General features: G+C 36.9%; 1 protein-coding gene across 2 annotated transcripts in view; it reads left to right on the top strand.

Annotated features, from left to right (window-relative positions):
* ITGAV (integrin subunit alpha V) overlaps positions 1–24830 on the top strand; it is an 88849-nt gene that overhangs the window by 20891 nt on the left and 43128 nt on the right. For both annotated transcript variants that reach the window (XM_029934280.1, XM_029934281.1), the window contains 4 exons: positions 14702–14793; positions 17142–17256; positions 22154–22215; positions 24580–24625. In XM_029934280.1, coding sequence (XP_029790140.1) covers positions 14702–14793; positions 17142–17256; positions 22154–22215; positions 24580–24625 — 315 coding nt within the window. The remainder of the gene's footprint in view (positions 1–14701; positions 14794–17141; positions 17257–22153; positions 22216–24579; positions 24626–24830) is intronic.

Below are 24830 nucleotides of genomic sequence, written 5' to 3'. Positions count from 1 at the left end.
TTTATTCTTTTTTTCCAACTGGTTTTCTTGACTTTGTACATAAATGGAGCCAAAACTAGGATGTAAAAGGGAAAGCTTAGTGTCTTTCAGATAGTTTACATATTTGTATAGTGATTGAAATAGTACAATTGGATTTTATTTTAATTAACTTTTTTTTGAGACAGAGCATAAGCAGGGGAAAGAAGTAGAGGGAGAGTGAGAGAGTGAATCTTAAGCAGGGCTTAAGATCAATGCAGGGCTTGAGCCCACAACCCTGGGATCATGACCTGAGCTAAAATCAAGAGTTGGATGCTCAACTGACTAAGCCTCTCAAGCACCCTGCCATCTTGAATTTTTAAACCCTTTGATCTATTGGCTGCACACCATTCATAGATTTTCACCAAGGTCTGCATTTCAGCAAATGGCTGAAACTGATTTTTCCCTAAATTTACAGAATAGTACGAACTTTGAACCATTCTGGAATTATTGAAAATGAAAGGTCGTTTTAGGGCATGGCTTGTTTGTCTTACGTGAAGATGATTGATATGTAGAAAACACAGTTAATTTTTCTGAATATCGATGTGGAAAAGTAAGACTTAAGGAAAGGTTAACATATACTTTAAGATTAATGTATTTTAGGAAGTAAAATATTCTAAAATGTATTATATTGAGATGCAAAACAATATCAAGAATATTCATGTAGCAGTCTAGATGTAGTCTGTTTTCTCAGTTTTGTCTTCATGCCCAAATTAGTTTCATACTGTTGTTGAAACAACTTACTTTAAACTTGGTGGCTTGAAATAGCACAAGTTTATTATCTTCAGTTCTGGAACTCAGATATCCAAAATGTGAATTGGCTTAAATCCGTGTTTTTGGCAGTGCTGCCTTCCTTCTAGAGGCTTTAGGGGAGAATCTTTTTTTATAATTTTTCCAGCTTTTAGATGCCTCCTGCATTCCTTGGCTTGTGGTTCCTTCCTCTGTCTTAAATGCCAGCAGTGGGTAATCTGGTCTTTCTCAGGTTACATCATCTGACACTGACTCCTGTGCCTCCTTTTGTGATTACATTGGGCCTACTAAAATAATCCAGAATAACCTTCCACTTCTGAGTTCCTTAATTTAGTCACATCACAAAGTCCCTTTTGCAATGGAAGGACACGTTCACGTGTAAAGTTCTGGGGATTAGGACATGGACATCGTTGGGCATGGGAGCAGTATTCTGTTACCACAGTGCCTTTTATATATTTTTTGTTTGATACTGCTTTTACTGCAAGCTGGTTTAGGACAAGAGGCATGCTTACATAAGTAGGTCTTGTTCTCTCTCTTGTTCTTTTTGCTTTGGCTCTGTGGGTATGAGGAACGCAAATTTGACTAAGAAGAGGTAGGTTCAGGGTCTGGCTCTGACACTCATTAGACGTGACCTTGGGCAAGTGACTTACTTTTGCCAGCCTCAGTTTTTCCCATTTGTTAAATAAACATAATACTTACCCATAAGAGTTGTCATGGAAATCAAATGAGATGCCTAAAGGTATTTTTTAAAGAAAGAAGAGGTACACAAGTGAAGAAAGGGTTGTTGATATCATGCCCAGACAAAAGTTGTGGGGAAGTAATTATGGAAAATGAAAGAAATAAGGATAATTGTCGATAGTCTTAAGTGGGTTATATCTGCGTTTGCATTCTAACCTGTTATGGTGACATTTGGGAAAATCCTCTTCTTGCTTTCCTTTTCTATGAAGCAGATGTTATGAACAGACTGACTGTTGCCCAGTTTCCTCAATGATGAGTCTTTTCCGAAAGGATTACGCTGATGCTCTGCACTGAGGGAGGAAAACCTGGCCCAAGTCTCTGTTTAGAAACACGGGCTTTCCTGTGTGATTGTTAAATATGTCCCTTAAAAAAAGGAGAAGCTTCTACATTTGTATTCCAAATTCAGTGAATGGATGTCACCTCTCACTAACGGTATCTGTCCGGGAGAAGGTCAGAAGTCAGGTTACTTCCCTGTCTACCCAAACAGCTTCCTGGAACACTTACTTAGCTCTTATTCCCAGAAGGGCCTGGCTGCGGGCAAACCCACAAACTGGCCTTCCTGGTTCTCTGGTCAAGAAAAACGCTGTGGAATATTTACTAGATATTACTACCCTTTGTATTTAATAGCAAATAGAAAACTTTGAGCTGCTCTCTGGCCTCTGTGCCACTCAATTTCTGATTCATTGCTATTAAAATAATCAGGTCTGCCTAAGTTTGACTTTGTACGTTTTCTTTCAGAGTTGCGTCTAGGTCTCTCTACAGTGGCGACAGGATTACAGATTAGGAAGTTAAAAACACAAAGAAAAACAGTCCCTGCCCTTGTTAGTACAAAATAAATTTAAGGAATCCTTTAAAGAAGGCTCTAGGCCGAACGTTGGGCTTGAACTCGTGACCCCAATATTAAGAGTTGCATGCTCTGTTCACCGAGATGGCTAGACACCCCCGGGAAGTTTTGTTTTGTGAAGAAACTGATTCTCCTGGCGTAACCTGTCATCCCTTGGTTCAGAATTCTCTACCGGGAGAGCTGGGAGGCAACCTAAACAGTTAGTCGAATTCCTTTATTACAGTCAACTAATACGCATGCAGTTAGTTGTTATTTTAGCACTTTAAATCTTGCCCCAAAACTAACTTGATATGATCCTTTAAAATCCATCTTTCCCCTGGCTTACTTTGACCTGACTCATTATTTTAAGACTTAACTTTGACTTGGCTTTTATTTATTTATTTATTTATTAAATCTTTAGTAAAGAGTTTTTGTTTTAAACTGTTAAATGCTTTCAGGATCCTTCCTTCTCCTCTCTGGGAGGAAACAAACCAGCATTGATAAAGCAGTGGGTGTTTTCAAAGGGCCTGTATTCTTGTGCTGGCTCCTGCATCCGAGTTACTCACGGAAGGAGAAGGAGATTGCGAGTCTCTGTGCCTTGTGGTTCTCGTAACTCTAAATAAATGAATGCCAATCCCAGAGAAACCAGCTTCATCGTGTTTCCTTCTGTCTCTACTTTTGCCCCTCTTCCTGTTTGCTTTTGGAGAACAATTACATTTAATTTTATACAAAAGATGTTTCTCGGCACCTCCATGTGAATTAGTAACACTTTCCCATGTTCATAGATTGTGATTTCAGAACTTATTTTCTATATTCACATACAATTAGGTTTTCAGTTGTCTATTAACTCCAAAGACTTTGAGGTTGGGGATTTTTATCTCGTGTTTTAAGTCAATACAATTATGCTTCTAGAGACTTTCAAAGACATTTTGAAGATTATAAAGCAAATCACCCTTCCATTAATACTAATATCTAACTGCTACATATTATCTATCAGAGTTTCTTAAAGTGAGAAACTGTAGGGGTGCCTACGTGGCTCAGTTGGTTAAGCATCTGACTTCGGCTCAGATCATGATTTTGCAGTTCTTGAGTTTGAGCCCTGTGTTGGGCTCTGTGCTGACAGCTTGAAACCTGGAACCTGCTTTGGATTCTCCCTCTCTCTCTGCTCCTCCCCTGCTTGCATTCTGTCTCTCTCTCTCAAAAATAAATAAAAATTTTTAAAAAAGAAACTGTATTTTGTTACTGAGTCAAATCATTAACCTCCATTTTAGTTTTCAGTAATATCTAGAATTTTGATTTTTCGATGAATTATTTTTTTGTAATATTCTGCTATATAGTTTGAGTCTAAAACAGAATAGAGGAATAGGAATAGTAATGCTTTTTCAATTTACTAAATGGTTCTTGAATTTTGTGAACTAAAACTGCTTTAATGTGTGGGAGATGAAAATGTAAACATAAAATTGATTAAGAGGAGAGATAGAAGCTTATAACTAAAGCTTTTATGTAAAGATTAATGGATATATATCCACACTACTTTTTCCCCCCTTTTGAAACATACAGATAATTCATATTCATTGATTGAACAATTAAGAAAACACTAAGAGGTAAAAAATCCCAACCGCCCAGGGAACTAGTGGCCATAGGATATATTTGTATGTGTGTGTATAGCATGTTTGTGTATGTATCTTGTGGCTTATGCATATACTTTGTGTGTGTGTGTGTGTGTGTGTGTGTGTGTGTTTGTACACAAATACATAAAATTATAATTTGTTCAGTCTCCTGTTGTGTAGGATGTTTTACTGTTTTTTAACTTACAACAAAGTGAATGTGCTTATTAAGTCTTTGTTCAGATTTTTATTTATTTAGAACTTTTAGAAATTAAACTTAGAAACCAATGAGATGTGTTTTTTAACATACTTCTGATAGATATTTGCTAAGTAGGAAAAGAATGATACAACCTATCCCTGAACTAAACTCTCTTAGTCCCACAGGTGAAACATTTGTTTTAATTTATATTTCTGATTTCTAGTGAGGTTGTCTTTTCTCATGTTTATTAGTTCTTCGTGTATTTTTTGTGTTATCTTTTCTTACTCTTTTTTAAAAATATTTTTTAAATGTTTATTTATTTTTGAGAGAGAGGGTAGGGGCAAAGAGAGGGAGACACAGAATCCAAAGCAGGCTCCAGGCTCTGAGCTGTCAGCACGGAGCCTAATGCGGGGCTCGAACCCACACCCTGTGAGATCATCACCTGAGCCGAAGTCTGTAGCTCAACCTACTGAACCACCCAGGTGCCCCTGTTCTTATTCTCGATCTGTTACCCTACTAATGCATCTGTTTATTTCTGTTTATTTTGAAAATAGGTCTTTATTATATATACATTTTTGGTCAGTGTTGCAGCTACCTTTGCACTTGACAAGTTTGTCATTTGCTTTTTAAAACAGCTTTATTGGGATATAATTTACTATAAAATTCACCTGTGTACCATTTTTAAGGGTACAGTTCAATGAATTTTACTATATTTATAGTTTTACAGATATAATCTAATTCCAGAGCATTTATCTCACCTTAAAAAGAAAACCACATGTTCAATTTCAGACACTCTCCCATTTGCACCCCTAACCCTAAGCAATCACAAATTTACTTTCTATGCCTGTGTATATCACTTCCTCTGGATATTTCATATAAATAGAATGATACACTATGTGGTCTTTTGTGTCTGGTGGTTCATCCACATGTAAATGCTCCTTTCCTGTTTTATTGCCCAGAAGCATTCCTGGATCCCTTCCTTGTTTATCCTTTTACCAGTTAATGTACATTTGAGTTGTTTCTACTTTTCGGTTTCTGTAAACAATGCTGTTATGAGCATTCATATACAAGACTTTGGGCATATGTTTTTATGTCTCTTGGATGAATACCTATGAGTGGAATTGCTAGGTCATATAGTAACTGTATAACTTTTTAAGAACCTGCCAAACAATTTTAAAAATTGGCTACACCAAAATTATATTCCTGCTAGCAGTGTGTGAGGATTCCAGTTTCTCCGCATCCTTATGGACATGTATTATTTTATCTTTTCTTAAATTCCAGCCATTCTGGTGAGTGTGAAGTGGCATTTCATTGGGATTTTGACTTATATTAATCTGACGGCTAATGATGCTGAGTATCTTTTCTTGTGCTTGTTGTGCATTTGTTTATCTCCTTTGGAGAAATATCTATTCAAGTTCCTTGTCTATTTTTAACTGTGTTTTTTTTAAAAAAAACCTTAAGGTGCAAGAAGAAGTGTTTGTAGGGGTGTGTGTGTGTGTGTGTGTGTGTGAGAGAGAGAGAGAGAGTTCATTGTGCATACAAGTCTCTAGGCTTTGTTGATATCTTCTCACATTCTGTGTGTTGCCTTTTCACTTTTCTTTATGATGTTTTTTGAAGCTCAAAAGTTTAAAATTTTGATTAAGTCTAATTTATTGACCTTTTATCTCTTGGACTTTGGTTTCCTAGATCTTCATATCTAAATTTGAAGGTTTCTTTCTGTTTTCTTATAGCATTTTATAGGTGTAGCTCTTACCTTTAAGTCTGTGATCTATTTTTGTCTTGTTTTGTTTTGGTATGGCTTAAGATAGGGTTCTTCATGAATCTTTTTGCCTGTGTAATAAGGCTATTCAATTGTTCCAGCACCATTTGTTGAAAATACTATTTCCCATTGAATTTTCTTGTCACCTTTAAAAAAAAATCAGTTGACTGTAAATGTAATAGTGCCATTGATGTTAAAAGGTGCTGTATGTCTTACTGAAACATGCTGCTCATTTTAAGTCATTGACTATAATACACACTCAGATTTCAAAGATGTTAATACTATCTTAATATTTGCAGTTCCAGATCAGTACAATAAATTATTTTATAATAGCATTAGGTTACAAATACCAGTGCTGTGTGTGACCACCTCTTCATCGTTTTCTCTCAGATTTCTTTTATAGCATTGGTGACTTTCTGAAAGTATCTTATATAATTATTTGTTTATTATTTCTCTCCCTTGACAGCAGGATTTTATCTGTCTTGATTACTGCTGTATTCCTTGCATTTATACATAAGAGGTACCATAATTTATTTCTTTAAATGAATGATCAAAGAGATTTATTCCTCTGGCCTGTTAATTTTCACATAAATAAGTAAACAATATTTGCAGTTTTTTTTTGAGGCAGATTTGTCACATGAAGTACAGCTGAGCAAAAGGTGATGTTTGAGTTTAAAAGGTGCTTAAAGAAGCCTGTAGATTGTCTGTTTTATTAAAGATGACTGTGAGGTGGCACTGTTTCATTTTGTTTTGGTTTTATTGACGTACAATTGATATATAATATTAGTTTCAGTTATATAGTGTAATGACATATACAATATAATGTGTATGTTGCAAAATGATCACTACAGTAAGGTTAGTTAACATCTGTCACCATACATAGTTGCAGTGATAGAACCTTTTCTTCTTGTTCTGAGAGGTTTTAAGATCTACTTTCTGAGTAACTTTAAAATACACGATACAGATTTATTTATTCATTTATTATTTTAATACAAGTGTACTACCATAAAGTGTATACAGTGTGCTTCTAGCTTCAGGAATAGATTCCCATGATTTATTGCATACATACTACACCCAGTGCTCATCCCACAAGTGCCCTCCTCAATGCCCATCACCCATTTTCCCCTCTCCCCCACCCTTTATTAACCTTCAGTTTGTTCTCTGTATTTGAGTTTCTTATGAGTTTGCCTCCCTCCCCCTCTATTTTTTTCCCCTTCTCTGCCCCCATGGTCTTCTGTTAAGTTTCTTGAATTCCACATATATGTGAAAACATATGATTCCTGTCTTCCTCAGCCTAACTTATTTCACCTAGCATAATACCCTCCAGTTCCATCCACCTTGCTTCAAATGGCAAGATTTCATTCTTTCTCATTGCCAAATAGTATTCCATTGTACATATAAACCACATCTTCTTTATCCATTCATCAGTTGATGGACATTTGAGCTCTTTCCATAATTTGGATATTGTTGAAAGCACTGGTATAAACATTGGGGTACATGTGCCCCTATGGATCCGCACTCCTATACAATACAGTATTATTAACTATAGCTACCATGATGCTCTATATTACATTGTGTTCATAGTCACTTTCTTGAGCGAAGAATAAGCTCTCTGAGGGACCTAAATAATTTCATTATTCATAGAGTTCTATAATTATAAATAGAAACCAAATGATTAAAAGCAGAGGGGACTTCCAAAAAGAAGTTTATTGCCTTGCTTTTCTTATGCTTTGGCTTTCTTTTTGACTTTGGCCATTTCAAAAAAGATGTGACATAATCTTATTGCTCCAAAGGATATTCTTTATGTATGAAAGGAAGAAACAAACAAACAAAATTGGCCCTAAGGTGATAAGGTAACTTTGTCTTTAAGAAGCATCCCCTTTGGGCACCTGGGGGGCTCAGTCGGTTAAGCATCTGACTTAGGCTCAGGTCATGATCTCAAGGTGAGTGGGTTTGAGCCCTGCGTCGGGCTCTATGCTGACAGTTCACAGATCCTGGAGTCTGCTTCAGATTGTGTCTCCCTCTCTCTCTCTGTCCCTCCCCACTCATGCTCTGTTTCTGTCTCAAAAATAAATAAACATTAAAAAAAATTTTGTTTAAAGCATCCCCTCAGGAGCAAGTTGAATGTTTGACAGTGTCTTTTGAAACACCCTGAGGAAATGAGAAGAAATGAGAAAAGTTGACCACTAATTCGGGGGACAGAGTCTAAAGTTTGCTCTGCTCAATATGCTTCTGTCCTCAAGTATTCAGTCCTGGGAGTCTGATAAAATGCAATTGACAGATTTAAAAGCTGGCAAAAGAAGACATTAAATTTTCAAGCCTCTAGTGATTTACTTGCTAAATAATGTCAAGTTTATCTGCAACATTTTCCTCTAGGTATTCTTGAAAGTGATAATACAGAGTTTTATGCCACTTTATTTAATATGGGGCAGTTTCTTATTTTTACATGTGTGAGACACTCTTTTCCCCTTTAGTTTATTTGGGAGAGCAGAGCTAGTCTTCCAAGGTATTTCACAGAACTATGGATAGAAATCTGTGCTTTCCTGAGTGTTGCCTAAGGAGGCATTTCTTTCATCACTGCAGTATCTGTAGTTGTCTGTGTCTAATTTCCCTCCCAAGGTTGGTGGCGTGGGCCAAGCAGCCTGTGACATTCCAGCATCACTTGAAATGGTGACTTCAGGGCTGTGACTCAAAATATTTACTTCACTTAGGCCCCTGAAAAGCTGCCAGTTTTAGCCAGGTTATGAATGAACGCCTTGTCAGTTGGTTCAGAGAGCACACTTTCCTTTTCTTTCTCTCCACCCCCTTCTTTGTTCACACTTCCGCTGAGCAAAACGGCCTGAATGAAGTATTTCATGACTTGGTCTCTGGGAAAAGAGTTCAGATTGATAAAGGGAGACTTCCTGTTTCGGAAACTTCTCAAAAATTTGGTAATCTGAGGTTGTGACCTTGTTGAAACTCAAGGCATTCAAAACAATGGGTAATACATGTGTCCTTGAGGACTCTGGCCTAAATTTTGGATCCTGATGTATGCCAGTGCATTATACCCAAATCTATGTTACTTCTTTTGTTTGGTAATATAATTGAAAACACATTTAAGGATACGTAAGATATGGCTGTTTGTTTTTTGAGCATACCAAAGTTGTAGGGAAGCTCCAGATTTTTCAAATGTACTTTCTGTTATCAAAAAGAGCTCCATTGCCTGATGTTTTCTCATGTTTGATTGGTGGTCCTTTACTCTCATTAAAAACTACTGGAAATAGCTTTCCAAATGGAAAGAACTATGGGTTTTAGGCTCCACAGTATGTGATAATGAAAATAAAATAGAAAATTATAAAATTTGTAATTCTGTTCCATGACATTTTCTAGCTGAAGCTAAACCTGTTTATCCATAAAGGCAGGTATCATAATCATTACAGCAGTGAATGTTTTCGATTATTTAAAGTAAGAAATAGAACATGGTAGTGACTGAGAAGCACATGCTGTTTGACAGCACAGAGCAGTAAGCCACCATGTTGCCATCACATGCAAATTTAGAAGAGTCTATTTCTTCCGGAAAAAAGGAATTCATGGAGGCAGTTTCTCAATGGAGAACTGGATAGTACTATACAAAGAGGAAATTTCTCTTCAGGCTTTCAGGAATACAGTTAAAGAACAGTTGCTTAGCATAGAGGACAAAGCAGACCCCCCATGAAGCCCATTCTTAGCATGGCAGCAAAGCTCTGGACAGCCACTCCCCTCCTGACTCTTCTCTCTGCTCATGACCAACAACTCAGAGTTTTTTAAAAAATCCAAGCATATCCACTCTTTAATCTCTGGCCACAAGATTTTCCCTTGGCCCAGAAAGCTTTCTCTTCCTTGTACTCTGCCACCCCTTCCCATAACAATTCACACATTCCTCTGCCGTTGCCCCACCATGAGATCTTGTTCCTGTGATTGTTTCTTTATTAGATATTTCCTTATGGTCAGACTCCCTATTGCATCACGCCTTAGCATCATGAATGGACAGCTACAACTGAAGGGATTTTTTAAAAATTTAATTTTTAATGTGTATTTTTAAGAGAGACAGAGCGCTAGCAGGGAAGGGGCAGAGAGAGAGAGGGAGACACAGAATCCAAAGCAGATTGCAGGCTCTGAGCTGTGAGCACAGAGACCAATACAGGACCCGAACTCATGAGCCATGAGATCATGACCTGAGTCGAAGTTGGACACTTAACCACTGAGCCACAACTGAAGGGTTTGAATCAATAATGGAAGGAATACAAGTTTTCCAGGTTAGAGGGCCATGGTTACAAAAGCTTGCAAATGGGAATGAACATGTTTCAGAAACTAGGGGCTGAAGGGAAGGGAACTCTTACATATAAAAATAAATATATCTTTGGGGCCCCTGGGTGGCTCAGTTGATTAAGCATCCGAATCTTGATTTCAGCTTAGGTCTTTTTTTAAATTAGTTTTTAAAAAATTTACATCCAAGTTAGTTAGCATATAGTGCAACCATGATTTCAAGAGTAGATTCCTTAATGTCCCTTACCCATTAGCCCATTCTCCTTCCCATAAGAGTCTCTTATGTTTTCGTCCCCCTCCCTGTTTTTATATTATTTTTTTCTTCCCTTCCCTTATGTTCATCTGTTTTGTGTCTTGAAGTCCTCATATGAGTGAAGTCATATGGTATTTGTCTTTCTCTGATCAGCTAATTTCGCTTAGCGTGATACTCTCTAGTTCTATCCATGTAGTTGCAGATGGCAAGATTTCATTCTTTTTGATTGCTGAATAATACTCCAGTGTGTGTATGTACACACACACACACACACACACACAGACACACACACACACCACATTTTCTTTATCCATTCATCAATTGATGGACATTTGGGCTCTGTGTATACTTTGGCTATTGTTGATACTGCTGCTATAAACATTGGGGTTCAGTTTAGGTCTTGATGTCAGGGTCATGATTATTAACTAAATAAATAATCAATCAATTGATCTTGGAGCTTTGGAAAAAATTTACCCATTAGAAGAATAATATATATTACACACCATTTTTTGGAGCACTCATCATGTTAATTTAGCAATTAATCCCTCATTATTCTCTTTTAATCTTGAATCTTTCCTACTATTTTGTCTTTTTATGACGTTGACATTTTTGAGGGATCTGTATCACATCATGTAGGCAGAAATAATTGCAGCAAGAATACTGTGATTTTGATTCTGGTTCTGCGTCATTTTGTTTTTAAAATTGTCAGTTATAGAGAGTATGAGAAAATATATGGAGCTTTAATTTGAATCTTTCTGATGTGATACAGCTTCGGATTTCCTCTAATAAAGAAAAGCTGGGGCACCTGGGTGGCTCAGTCGGTTGAGCGGCCGGCTTTGGCTCAGGTCATGATCTCGTGGTTCATGGGTTCGAGCCCCACGTCAGGCTCTGTGCTGACAGCTAGCTCAGAGCCTGGAGCCTGCTTCAGATTCTGTGTCTCCCTCTCTCTCTGATCCTCCGCTGCTCACACTGTCTCTCTCTGTCTCTCAAAACATAAATAAAAGACATAAAAAAATTTTTAAAAAAAGAAAAAAAAAAAAAGAAAAGCTTTGGGGGGGCGGGGCACCTGGGTGGCTCAGTCGGTTATGCATCCGACTTTAGCTTAGGTCATGATCTCATGGTTCAGCTCTTGAGTTCCAGCCCCTTGTCAGGCTCTGTGATAACAGCTTGGAGTCTAGAGCCTGCTTTGGGTTCTGTCTCCCTCTCTCTCTGCCCCTCCCCTGCTCACGCTCTGTCTCTCCCTGTCTCTCAAAAATAAATAAATAAAATTTAAAAAAAAGAAAAGCTTTGGTTCTGCTTGGACATAGTTCAGGGTCTTGCTGAAAATGAAAAGGCTTTGTTTTAGATGAAATCAACAGGAAGTAGCAGTTCTGAGAATGTTGCACTTTTCAGTTCACATGCATTATTAGCTCATAAACTCAATTCCCTCAGGCTAAGATTACCTGAGTTTATCTATGATCTCAAGGGACAGAGAGTGGATGTGAATCTTTCCCAGCACCAGCTGTTTCTGTCACAGTTGTGTATTTCTCCTGCTTCATATTAACATAAGGGGGAAAGTGACTTCATTTCCTTTGTAGAAAAGAATAGAAAGTCTGCAGCACAGTAAGAGAACAGGGAGCTTGCAGTGGAATAAAAAGATTGTATTAAGTAACTTGTAACCATACATTTTATGGTTTAAATCCTTGAAAAATTATCAACTGAACTCAGTCTATCTAGAGGCTAAACTTCTTTGTAGTTGTTGGTCAGGCCCTTTCAGATAGAATGTGTATTACTTACGCTGTGGCAGGCTGTATCCTTCAGAAACAACATGCTTTGCTTAAAAAAAAAAATCCGAAATCTCACTCACTTAAAAAGAAGACTAGTACTTGCTCATGTCATCATTGAGTGTGGAGCATTTGGCTGTTCTTACAGTTTAGAAACTTAAGTGAAGCCACTTATATCATATGATTCCACCATCTATTCCAGACTTATGGATGAGAGAGAGAGAAAACATGGAGTATTCTATCTATTTTTTTGTTTTTTAATGAGTTGATTACTTTAGATTCCACAAATAAGTGATATAGTGAATTATTTGTCTTTCTGTGTCTAGCTCATTTCACTTAGCATAAGTCTCTAGATCCATGCATGTTATCTCAACTGGCAGGATTTTCTTCTTTTTTAATGGCTGAATAATCTATTGAATGAACATGCCACATTTTCTTTTTATTCATCTGTCAGTGGATATTTAGGTTGCTTTCATGTCTTGGCTATTATGAGTAATGCTGCAGTAAACATGGCAGTGTAGATACCCCTTAGAGAATAATGATTTCATTCCTTTGGATTCCTGGGTCATGCAATGGTTCCATATTTAATTTTTTTTCCATATTTAATTTCTTGAGTAAACTCCATACTATTGAATGGCTTAATCAATTATATTTCTACCCACAATGTACAGGGATTTCCTTTTCTCCACATCCTCACCAACAACGTGTTATGGGTTTTGTTTGTTTTACATTGTTTGGATAATTGCCATACTAACTGGTATGAGATAATATCTTATTGTGGTTTTGATTTGCGTTTCCTTCCTTAATGATTAGTGAGCTCATATCCACTTTTAACTTACTTGAACCGGAAGAGACATCTGTCACTTCTGCTCTTAGCTTAGTGGCAAGAACTAGTTTTGTGACTTTAATCTAGCTGTGGGAGGATGGGAAATGTAAGGGAGTCCATGGACTGATTGGTGGCCTGTGGGTCACTGACGTGTTTTGTTTCCAGTGATGATGGCTTGATGAACATAGGCTTCAGAGGCAAGCCAACCACCTTTGGGAAACCTGGGTTTTCATGGTGAAGGGCAAATACTGGCTGAGTTCCATTTCTCCTTCCGTCTACTTATAAAAATGCGTTTTTGTGACTACTGACCAAGAACAGCTGTATTAAGACTACAGAAAGAGGCCTTTGGAGAGTGACACATTAAAGAAAGCTTTTTGAAAATAATGTAAAAGTTAAAAGAAGAATACAGTGAACAGTATTATACCCTTTACCTTGTCTGTAACACACCTAGCATTATTGAAATTCTCAATCTCAAGGTTAATCTCAATCTTGAATTGGTCTTAAGTCTTCAGAATGGAAGTGAATAACCATAAGCACTACCTTAGAAGAGTAAGATTTAGGGAATAGATTTAACACAAACCTTGTGATGATTATTTACATGTTGGCTGGCAGTCTTAAAATTGATCCTTGTCTGCTATACTTTGTCCAGTATAGTTCTTGAAGTATATGTTTGTAAAGAATGATTATTATAAATACATTTTAAGAGGAACATACTAGACTTCAAAAATAGTCTTTCAAAAAAAAAATAGTCTCTCCTTTCCCAAGTGCTTTATGGCTATGTTTTCAAAATTATTTCCTTGACCAATTTAAGAGCCTTTCCATGGAAAGGATTTTTTTAAATGTTTATTTATTTTTGAGAGAGTGACAGAGAGAACGTGAGCAGGGGAGAGGCAGAGAGAGAGGAAGAGAGAGAATCCCAAGCAGGCTCTGTGCTCTCAGCTTGGAGCTGGACATGGGGCTTGATCTTATGGACCGTGAGATCATGACCTGAACCGAAATCAAGAGTTAAACATTTAACTGACTGAGCCACCCAGGCAACCCTCCATGGAAAGGACTTTTCTTTTTTCTTTTCTCTCTTCTCTTCTTCTTTGCTTGCTTGCTTGCTTTCTTTCTTTCTTTCTTTCTTCTTAATTTGCATTAGTTTACATGAGTGGCTGGTACATTGGGAATAATTTTCTCAATAATGTAAACTGAAAATAAATATTTGCATGTAGTGTACCATATCTACTTCTTTTTCCCACCAGCCAAATCATGTGTCCTAGATGCTAACTCCTGTGTTATAATGTCATTTGCACCATCTTTGTTTTTTACTTTAGTCTTGTACTACTGTGTTTTACAAAGGCAGTGGCCTTTTGTTTTCATAAATATATATATATCACAGAGCTTTTGGGAGTACAGTAGGTATAATTATGTGTTTAATAGTTACCTTATAATTTAGGCACTGGGAAACTACTTAGTATTACTTTTTCACATCTGCATTATAGTAGTTAATGGGGGTTAATAACAACCCGGAGACACTTCTAGTCATCGTGTATTTTATTTCTTTGATTAGTTGAAAGTTCCTGACATTCATAAAGTACAAGAGATAAATAGCTAATGTGGTATTTGATTAATCAAAGGCATACTCTTGGTGTGGCTGGATTGAAATACACTCTGTTATACTAAGAATATATATTTTTCTTAGGCAACAGAGATTATGCCAAGGATGATCCATTGGAGTTTAAGTCCCACCAGTGGTTTGGAGCATCTGTGAGATCAAAACAGGATAAAATTTTGGTAAGTCTATTGGATATTTACTTGTAAGTGAGTTTTGTCAGTTTATGTGGACATAGGAAGGTTTCTGTTTGAGAGCTGATAGTAAAATTCAGTGTGCTCAGGAGTGCAGGACAAGATGATATAAGATAGCTCTGATGAAAGGCTACCCTCTTGAAGATCTCCTCTGTCCTGCCCTTCACAGATGTGCTTTCTGCTGCTTCCCACCTTCTCCCACTCCTGTGGATCCTTCCCCTCGGGGTGTTTCTGTCCAGCTGGGTTCAGAAGGGTTCAGGACAAGCTCTCCAGTTAATCAAATGCACTAGTACCTCCTCTCTTTAAAAACAGAGCAGCCTTTCCTTGTCTCTCCCCCTTGCTGTACCACATTCCTTTCCTCCTATTTTCTGGAACTTTCTGACAGGGACCACCTCTGCTTCTCCACTGCCTGTTCTCTTCCCAGCCACAGTCAGGCTCAGGTAGGCACCACCAAAGTCACCCTTGGCTTTCAGGTCACTTAAATCGCTGGTACTTGTTGAATGTTTCTTGCCGCTCAGCACCATGCAACAAGGTCAGTTAGCCTTTTCTTTCTGAACTGCTTTTCTTCCCTTGGCTTCTGGAACACTGTACTCTCCGGGGTTTCTCCCATCTCCCTGCCTGATCCTCACAGTCTTCTTGAGCAGCTCCTCTTCCGCTCGGTTTCTAAGTGTTGGGGTGTCCCCAGGCTGGGTTCTGGGCCACCATTTTTTCTAAGTACACCTTTTACCTGGTTGTTCTGTCCTGTCCCATGGCTGTAAATACACTCTGTGTGTCATAATCTCTAAGTCTATATCTCCAGTTCTTAATTCTCCCTGGATTTTCCAAGTCCTATTTCCAAACTAGCTATATGGCCTCTCCATTTGGTTATCTCCTGTATTACTCAAAATGAACTTGTTACCCTCCATCAGAAAGGAAAAAAAACCACAAAGGTAACGGTTTTCATATAACTTCCCCAGCTTGTTTACAGGCATGGCTCTCTGCCCCCATCCACCAGCAAGCCCTATCAATTCTGCCTCCGAACTGTATCCCACATCCATGAAGAGATCATCATCTGCACTGTTTCTGCCCTGTGCCCAGCCGCTGTCGTGACCCGCCTGGGTTACTGCAGTGGCACATCTCTTGTCTCTGCTTCCTCTCCTGCGGTCCGTCCTCTGCGGTTCCTCGTCTGCAGTCCTTCCTCCAGAGGAGGGCCAGGGTGAGCCAGAGCACTTCATCTTGATTAAAGCCGTCAGGTGGCTTTCCATCCCTCATGGGGTGCAAATCCTTGCTTATCCTGGCTTATAAACATGCCCACAGTCAGGTCACTGGCTTTGTCTCTGGCATCATATCACTGTGCCTCGCAGGCTTTAGCCACACTGGTCTTCATCCCTGCCACATGCCAGGTCACTGCAGTGAGGACATTAGTGTGTTAGTTCCGTCTGCCTGTTTTATGCTCACCTTGTTGATTTTCACGTGGCTAGCTCCTTGTCTCTCTGATGTCAGCTTTCATTTCATTTCCCCAGAAAACTCTGTTGAAATTACTTGCATAGTACTTAGTACTGTTTTTTAAAATCTGATGGTGGGGAGGACTTTGTTTAGGAGCTGAAATTTCAAAGAACTCTGCAGGATGTGTCTAATTGGAGGTCAAGGATGGGGTTGGGAGTGGGGGCATTCTTGGCAGAAAGCAAAGAAGCAGAAGTAAAGTAGGAGCAAATAGTCCTTGTGCAAGAAACATCCAGTACATGTAGAGAAGTAGCAATAATCATCTCCTTTCACTTTTTTCAGGGTAAATATAGAGTAACCCAGTATTGACGTCTACAGTATTTGTGTTAATGTTTTGCTTCAAGAAGTATTACATTGAACTTTTTTTGCCAGCAAGTTAAATTGTTACATTTTCGGTAGATTACTGTGTTATTAAAGCAAGCATTATTCTACTTCTTGTGCTTGGTGTTATATTCCGTAACTCTGAAACCAAAAAGGTCACAATTTATTTGGAAAGTAGGTCAAATGAGCACTGCAAAGTCTTTTCACTCTTTTCTGAATAATAATATTGACTTTATAATTCAGGGGTGTATTCTGCATGTGTGAGAATGTTATTTAGCTAAAATGTTGATTCGATTAGCTTAGTGCATAACATCAAGAAAAGTGCTACATGAACTAATTTTGCTATTTTGAAAATGAAATATTTGAGAAAAGTACTTCTCACTACTGTGATAAGGAATTCATGGTATAGGATAGGTGTGATTAATTTTTATTAATGCTTTAGAAGGTGTTCAATTCTGGGATAGTGTAGACTGTCTGAAACACTAATTTTTTCAGGGAATTTTTATGTTGTGGACCACCACCTTTGATTTCAGGCCTGTGCCCCACTGTACCACTGGAGGACTGAAATGAAGCAGGAGAGAGAGCCCGTTGGAACATGCTTTCTTCAGGATGGAGCAAAGACTGTCGAGTATGCTCCATGCAGATCAAGTATGTATAAATAGTGTACCAGCTTTTAAATGAGGGTTGGGAAGCCGAATTTGTTAAAAGTGTGTGTGTGCATATGTGTGCGTGCGCATGTACACACACATGCACGTTAAAAACTGTAGACATATTGTGTTAGTCCAAAGATGCTCCTTTGAGTTTCTCTAACACAGATGTGGGAATCCCTAAAACAAAAGAAGCTGATGCTGTAGGTCTACATCAGGCCTGTGTACCTACATTTTTAGGAAAACTCCTCAAGGCAATTTGATGGATACCAGCATTTAAGAACTGGCACTTTATATTAATAATGTTATTAAATATTAAAAATGTATATATATACATATATATGTATATGTGTATATATATATATATATATATATATATATATATATATATGTATGTCTTAAAGAGCCAGAGTTTATAAAGGAGGGTAAAACATTGAGCTCTGGACTCTTGAGTCTGAATTTTCCTCCTTTTATTTTCTTTTTAATTAAAAAAATTGTCTTAAAATTTTATTTTTAAGTAATCTCTGCACCCCACGTGAGGCTTGAACTCACAACCTCAAAATCAAGAGTCACACGCTCCACCAACTGAGCCAGCCAGACAGTCCTGAATTTTCCTTCTGTTAAATCAGTTTCTTTGTCAGTCTGTTATCAGGCTTACTCCTCTCACTTTGTCTAACGTTATTTGAAATATCAAATGAAATTCATATGGTGACTAAAAGTGATTTTGAGTCCTTATAATTTTGATCATGCTTTTCCATAGGAGAGTCCAGATCATTTGCCTCCCCATCCTATCGAATGGCCACCGCTACACTAGATCCTCTTTATAGAAGAAACATAAAAATAGCTTATTGAAGTGCCTTATCGTGTTTATATCTAGAGCACTTTGTAGGCTGTTACTTTTTTTATGTTCCATTGGTCACCAGATAATTCAGCAGAGAGAATCAGGAGCAGAAGTATAACATGTATAACAAGTATAACACGTTACTGCTAGATTCTTTTCATCCATGTTAGGTGACTTGGGACACCAGGCCAAAGGAGCTCTGTTCAGTCCTTAAAATTTTAAGCAGTTGAATCTCCCAGAAGCTGTAAATAGTTTTATTAACACATATTTCTTAACCCACCAACTTGACCCTGCTTGTTGTGAGAAGTCAACATCAAAAGAATGATATCTCCCCGCAAGTGCGTTGTTTACTCAGATCGGTCAGAAAGCACACCGCCTCACAGGACAGAGGAGGCTGGCTGGTGTGTACTCCATGCTTGATGCCGTCTGTATCACCACCTTTATGTTGCTGTTTGGGTTAGAGTCCTGTCATCTTTGTGGTATGTGGAAAATGTGAGGACTAAATTTGTGTTTGCAATTTCTCTATTGCAAAAATGTTCCTATTGTGAGGAGGTAATTTTATAGCTATGAAGAATAGGCTAACTCTTGTGTACCAGGTTTGTAACTTCACCGTTTATGTGATGGACACAAAGGTAAAAATCACCCTATTCTCACAAGATAGATAGGGTAACGGAGATTCAGACAGTTGCAAGTAATTTTTCCCTACATCTAGTGGTCTAATGAGGATTTGAACCCAGGTCTGTCTTATTCCAAATGAACCCTTCCCTTGTAAATACTAACAATGGAATATGTTTTCCATTCCAATTGCCTCAGTCTTAACCGCAGCTTTTCCTTAAAGAGTGTATTGTGTGCTGTCACGAATACAGCTTTGGATAATTCTGGGTATGTAAAATTTCTTTCTGAAAGCAAGCATTCTAGAAATGATCCATTCATGCAGATATACTGTCAGATTAGGCTAGTGTTGTTTTTTCATTTGCCTTTTCCATAATGACCATGTTTTTTTCCCCTCAACGTTTATTTAAAGGATGAAGGCAGAATTTGCATGATACATCTGTTACATAATACTTTTGTTTATTTGGTTTAGGCACAGAAATTATAAATATAGGCACAAAAATGATAAAATCATTTTAACCCTTATTTTCTAAAGTACTTAACTTCCAAATCAGGTCAGCAAACTGGCTTGTGAGCCTCTTTTTGTTAAGTAAAATTTTACTGGAAAACAGCCACACCCATTTGTTTACATGTTGTTTATAAAGGGAGAGTTAAGTAGTTGCCACAGAGATTGGTTGGCTCCTGAGTCTGAAATATTTGCAGTCTGGTCCTTCACAGAAAGTTTGCTGATCCTTAATCAGATAGTAAAACCTAAAATCTTAGAAAAAGCAAAAGAATAACTTCAAAAAAATCAAAGTGAATGCCTTTCTTTCTAATAAACCTGGCTTTTAGTATCCGTTGATCACTGTACATGCTTTTTGGCTCCACCTTTGAAATGTGAAGCTATGTACAGACCCAGATTATGAGGGGCCACTTGGCCAGAGGAAAAGAAATGCTCAGGAGTGAGAATCTGAGAACCTGGTTATAGTCTAGCATTTAGTCAACAACTTGCCTATAGCTATCGGTGCTTCACTTAACCAATCTGGGCCTTTGTTTTCACTATTGGTAAACACTGATTTGGTTAAAAGACTTGAGAGGTACAGTTTTTGTATTTTGTATCTTCTTCATGCTTCTATAAATTATGCGACCAATGATTGATTTTGCATGGGGATGCCAGTTTTGAAGGGCTGCGTTGCTAACTTCTTGATAACTTTGCTTGTCTTGGTCATGGTAGTTTGTGGGCGGTCTCTTGATTGCTTTTGTTTTCAGCATGACCTGTGTGGACACCTGAGCATGAAACGTCACTGTCTGTAAAAAATTTCCCTTGTTCCTGATTATGTTTGCTTTTGGCTTTTCATAACTGTCTGTGACCTACTGGCTTTACCCAGTAGGCCAGATGACTTTCTGTTCTAAAAGTGCCTGAGCCACAAATCATTTAACTTAAATACTCTTTGAATTCTATGCTCAGACTGAGTCCTTTGTTCCTTCTACTTTCTGATGGAATTTGTACATAGATCTTTTTCAGTTACGCTTATTAGTTGGCTTTTCTTTCCCTTTGATTGGTAACTCAGGAAATTACTAGTACACTGCTGATTTAAGATGGTGCAGCTTAGTGGAGTGGACACACCTGGGCTCAGATTCATGCTCTCTTATTTACTAGCTGGTTGACTGTGGTCAAGTTACTGAATTTTCTGTAAACTCTAGTTTCGTACAGTACCTGGCTCATAGAGGGGCTTTGTAAAAACCTGCTCTTACTATCATAATCAGTAATAGTATTTATAATGCTGTCAGACTTGATGAATGGGAGAAATATTATTTATCTGTAGAAATAAAAACAAAAGCCTTTACTGAAATAGCTTGTAGTTGACATAAAGTTCTTTACATTGCTATAAACATTCAGTTTAATATGTACCTGTTAAGAAAATTTTAAAGGACCGTAGTGTTTTCTTGCTGGATGTTCTGGGGAACCAAATAAAGGAGATAACTGTACAGTATGATAATCAAAAAGGGATGCCTTTAAAAATAGCCTGAAATAGTTCCCTGAATCCAACTGGAATAAAGGAAATAAACAGCCAACTTGAGGTCAGAGCAGACTTCCTCAGTATGATTCACTAGACACTGGAAACCCCAGGCCCACATTTTCCCATTCCCTCCTGGTTAGAAAAATTTACATTGGGGCAGCATTACACTCTTGAGGCCATTTAATAAAACAAATTCTAAGTTTAGTTATTAAGTATGTAATCTTGGGGCAGTTCCCAGATTTTTAAAATGGGTTCAAAAATTTTGATGGGAATATTTGACACAAATTCTTGGAAGTTGTGCTTTCAGTTCTACTGAAAATAGATATTTTTGGTTCCTGTGTTTGGGTGGCAAATTTAATAATACTGTAGCATAATTATATACCATAATTGGCTATAGGAACTCCTTGGTAACTGAAGAGTAGTGTTTTATTATTGTTCTTTGTTATCCTTGAAATAAAACAAGGGAGAGCCTTCAGGTTCATCTTTACCTGCATTCTAGGTCCAGTTCTACTATTGATCAGAGTTACGTTAAATGACTTGGCTAATTGTCCAGAAACTGTCCCCTTGGGAGAACTATAAAGTAAAGGGTAACTACAAAAGAGTCAAACCGTTGAGTCTATTATCATTTGGAAAATAATCAAAAGTGTTGTTTAAAGATAATCACTTTCACTAGACTGCAGTTCTAAATATGTTGTGAAGATAGTTTCATATTTTGCTCTTTGTAAGTTAGGGTCTGGCCCTCTCCCAAAATCCAGAACTACGTTTTTAATAGATTTCTTGTTATTGTTGGCTGTAAAATACATGTATAGTCAATATGTATTAGGAGTGTATATATCTCTTTACTAGTATTGATAATAAATTTGTAAAGACCCTAGGAACTGTAGGGTATTAACAGGAATTTCAAATTGGAATTTTACTTGTAGATCACAGCTCATCTTTGTTTCATGAAATGAGAATAGTGGGTCATAACCAGTAATTTTTTAAAAAAATGAATGAAATAAATAGAAAATACCAGAATATATTGTCCATGATAATAGTGATAGTTTTGTGAAATTTTATCTTATTCATGTATCTGTTATACACACATACAATAATATTATATATGTTGGGTTATATGGGCTATCATATAAAATATGCTTGCTGAGGGTTGCAGTTAAAAATAAGTTTGAAATCTACCATCTTAGGTGATGTTTCTGTTTCCTGGTGACATTCTAGATACATTGATCTCTTTCTGTTGCTAATATCTGAGAAAATGGTGCTGATAAAAATGCATACTAACTTTTTTAGAGTATGGTAATAACTCATTTAATGCCTGAGTGAATGAACACTCCCAGTTTATCAGTACATTATCGTACGCTTACAGTGACACAGATTTTTCTCATGTTTTGTTTTATGTCATTTGTTTGTTTTTGGGTTTGTGTACATTTCCAATCTTTTTATTTTAGAAAATATTGATGCCGATGGACAGGGATTTTGTCAAGGAGGATTCAGCATTGATTTTACCAAAGTAAGTTCTCATTTAAGACTGAATGAGATTCAGATCTACCTTATTATCTAAACCATTGTTAAAAATTAATTGCTCAATACTTCAGCTTCTTTTTAATTATTACCTGTTTTATGAAAACAGCTAATAAAAATGACCCATGCATTTTGATAGTCTTTGTCTTATCTTCTCTCCCTTGTAGACATTGCCTATTTGAAATAGACATCAAACTGAAAATAGAGGACAGTAGATCCCAGTAGATGATAGATAACTATTATGACTTTATATTAAAATTTCCAATTAGATAAATGTATATAGTATTAAAGTTTTGTCTTTTTGATTGAAATTCACAAAAGCTGTCAGTGGGAGCTTTATTACAAAATTAGAGTTTAGTTACATAAAAGCTGAGAAACATTCATGCTTGCCACCTATTACGTGCCTGCAGGCACCAAGTAAAGCTGAAGCAGCTGGATTATTGTGAAACATCTCATATGTGTGGCTTTGTATTTTTAACTATGCCAGTATGCTCTCCAGAGTGGGCAGTTTTTATATGTTTTCCTAAAATAACAATTCAGTTTATGTTTTCAAAGGATATTTTTTAACTACTTTTTTTTATATCACTTTCTTTTGCATATATGGGGATTTTTTGGTGAGGTATGTGAGAATATTGAATGTCAAATTGAGAATATTAATTACTTCTGTAGAAATCTCAGATATGTTAATTAAAAGTAGAGCTTCCTTAGAAAGCTCAATATGGCCTTCTTAGAAAATATGAGGAAAGAATGTCATAAATTTATTAAAACAATAGAAACTACAGTCATGTGATTCAGAAAATTCATAAAGCATTTTTTTGTTTTTGTAAATTTATATTTTATCTTTATTTTATTAAAACATTATTTTCTAGACTAGGACTATAATTATAATTAACTTTTATGACAATTGATTTAAGTCACTCTACTTGAAATTTATAATTCAAAATTTACTCATAATTCAAAATTTGAGGAAACAAAACAGAGAGGTAAAGTATATTAATATTAGGTTTAAACTTTCATGATATATTTTCAAATAGGTGTTATGTTTAACAAATACGTGTTTTCTGCACCTTTCTGTACAAGCATGCAGCTATAACCCCAGAAGTATTCTCATACAGTGACTAGTCATTACTAAAGTAATTATTTACTTTCTTTAACTCATTTATGAAAAAAAAAGTGTCATTTTAAAGCAGACAACTTAGAAGTATCTTTTACATATCCAAGGCAGGAAATTGTCTGTTGAAAGTTTGAAAGGGCTATCTGTATGTTTGGAGGGGAAGAATTACTTTTTTGATCTCCAGGGGAAAGAAATGTTCAAAACATTATGCTCAAACACTAAATATAGGTATCTTGAATTAGATACTTTCTATTTGGTTATAGATACAAGAAATGCTAGTCAAGTATAATTTGTATATATCATAGCCCTGAAAAATTTACCCTCTAACTTCATTCCTGTTTAAATCTACAAGGCACTAAAAATAATTTTTCATTAGCCAAAGAATTAAACATTTTTTTCTTTATTTTCATCATTTTTAAGTTTCTTTATTTGAGAAAACAAACACAAGTGGGGAAGTGACAGAGAGGAAGTGAGAGAGAATCCCAAGCAGGTTCCACACTGTCAGCACGAAGCCAGATGCTAGGCTTGAACTTAGGAACCATGAGATCATGACCTGAGCTGAAATCAAGAGTCAGACACTAAACCAACTGAGCCACCCAAGAGCCCCCAAAGAATTAAAAAAAAAATTTTTTTTTAAATTTTATTTTAGAGAGAGAATGTGTGAGCAGGGGACTAGGCAGAGGAAGAGAGAGAGCAAGATTGAGAATCCCAAGCAGGCTTCATGTCCAGCACAGAGTCCAGCATGGGGCTCGATCCCAAAACCCTGGGATCATGACCCAATCCAAAACTAACCATCACGTACTCAACTGACTGAGCTTCCCCAGGCACCTCTAGCCCAAATTTTTTTAATGATTATTAGAAAGGAAATTTGCCTATATAGTCAAATGTAATATACAAAATTAATGACTTTTTGTTCTACTGTAACTCAGAAATATTTTGTAGTATTGCTTACTAACAAGTTCCAAACCAGACAGATCTATAGAATCAATGTGTGTATATATTTGTATATCTTCATATATTAAAATTTTTTATTGTATTTTAGAAAAGATGCAATGAAATTTTACTGAAAATGAGGTAGAAGAAATTGAGATTTGTGATTTTATTATATGTATATATAAATTTTAGGTATATTAAATATTAGATGTATATTTGTATATTTTATGTGTATTACATTGCTTTCAGTTTTTAAATGTACCTTTTTTTAAAATATGTAATTTTTTGTTGTTTGATTTAATCTAGGCTGACAGAGTACTTCTTGGTGGTCCTGGAAGCTTTTATTGGCAAGGTAGGTTAATATATTTTTTAACATTTATTTATTTTGAGAGAGAGAGGGAGAGAGAGCATGAGGAGGAGGGACAGAGAGAGAGGGAGAGAGAGCATGAGGAGGAGGGACAGAGAGAGAGGGAGAGAGAGCATGAGGAGGAGGGACAGAGAGAGAGGAGAGAGAGCATGAGCAGGAGGGACAGAGAGAGAGGGAGAGAGAGCATGAG

Source organism: Suricata suricatta, chromosome 3 (genome assembly GCF_006229205.1).
Source record: "Suricata suricatta isolate VVHF042 chromosome 3, meerkat_22Aug2017_6uvM2_HiC, whole genome shotgun sequence".
Taxonomy (NCBI): domain Eukaryota; kingdom Metazoa; phylum Chordata; class Mammalia; order Carnivora; family Herpestidae; genus Suricata; species Suricata suricatta.
This window is presented reverse-complemented; position numbering and strand designations above follow the sequence as displayed.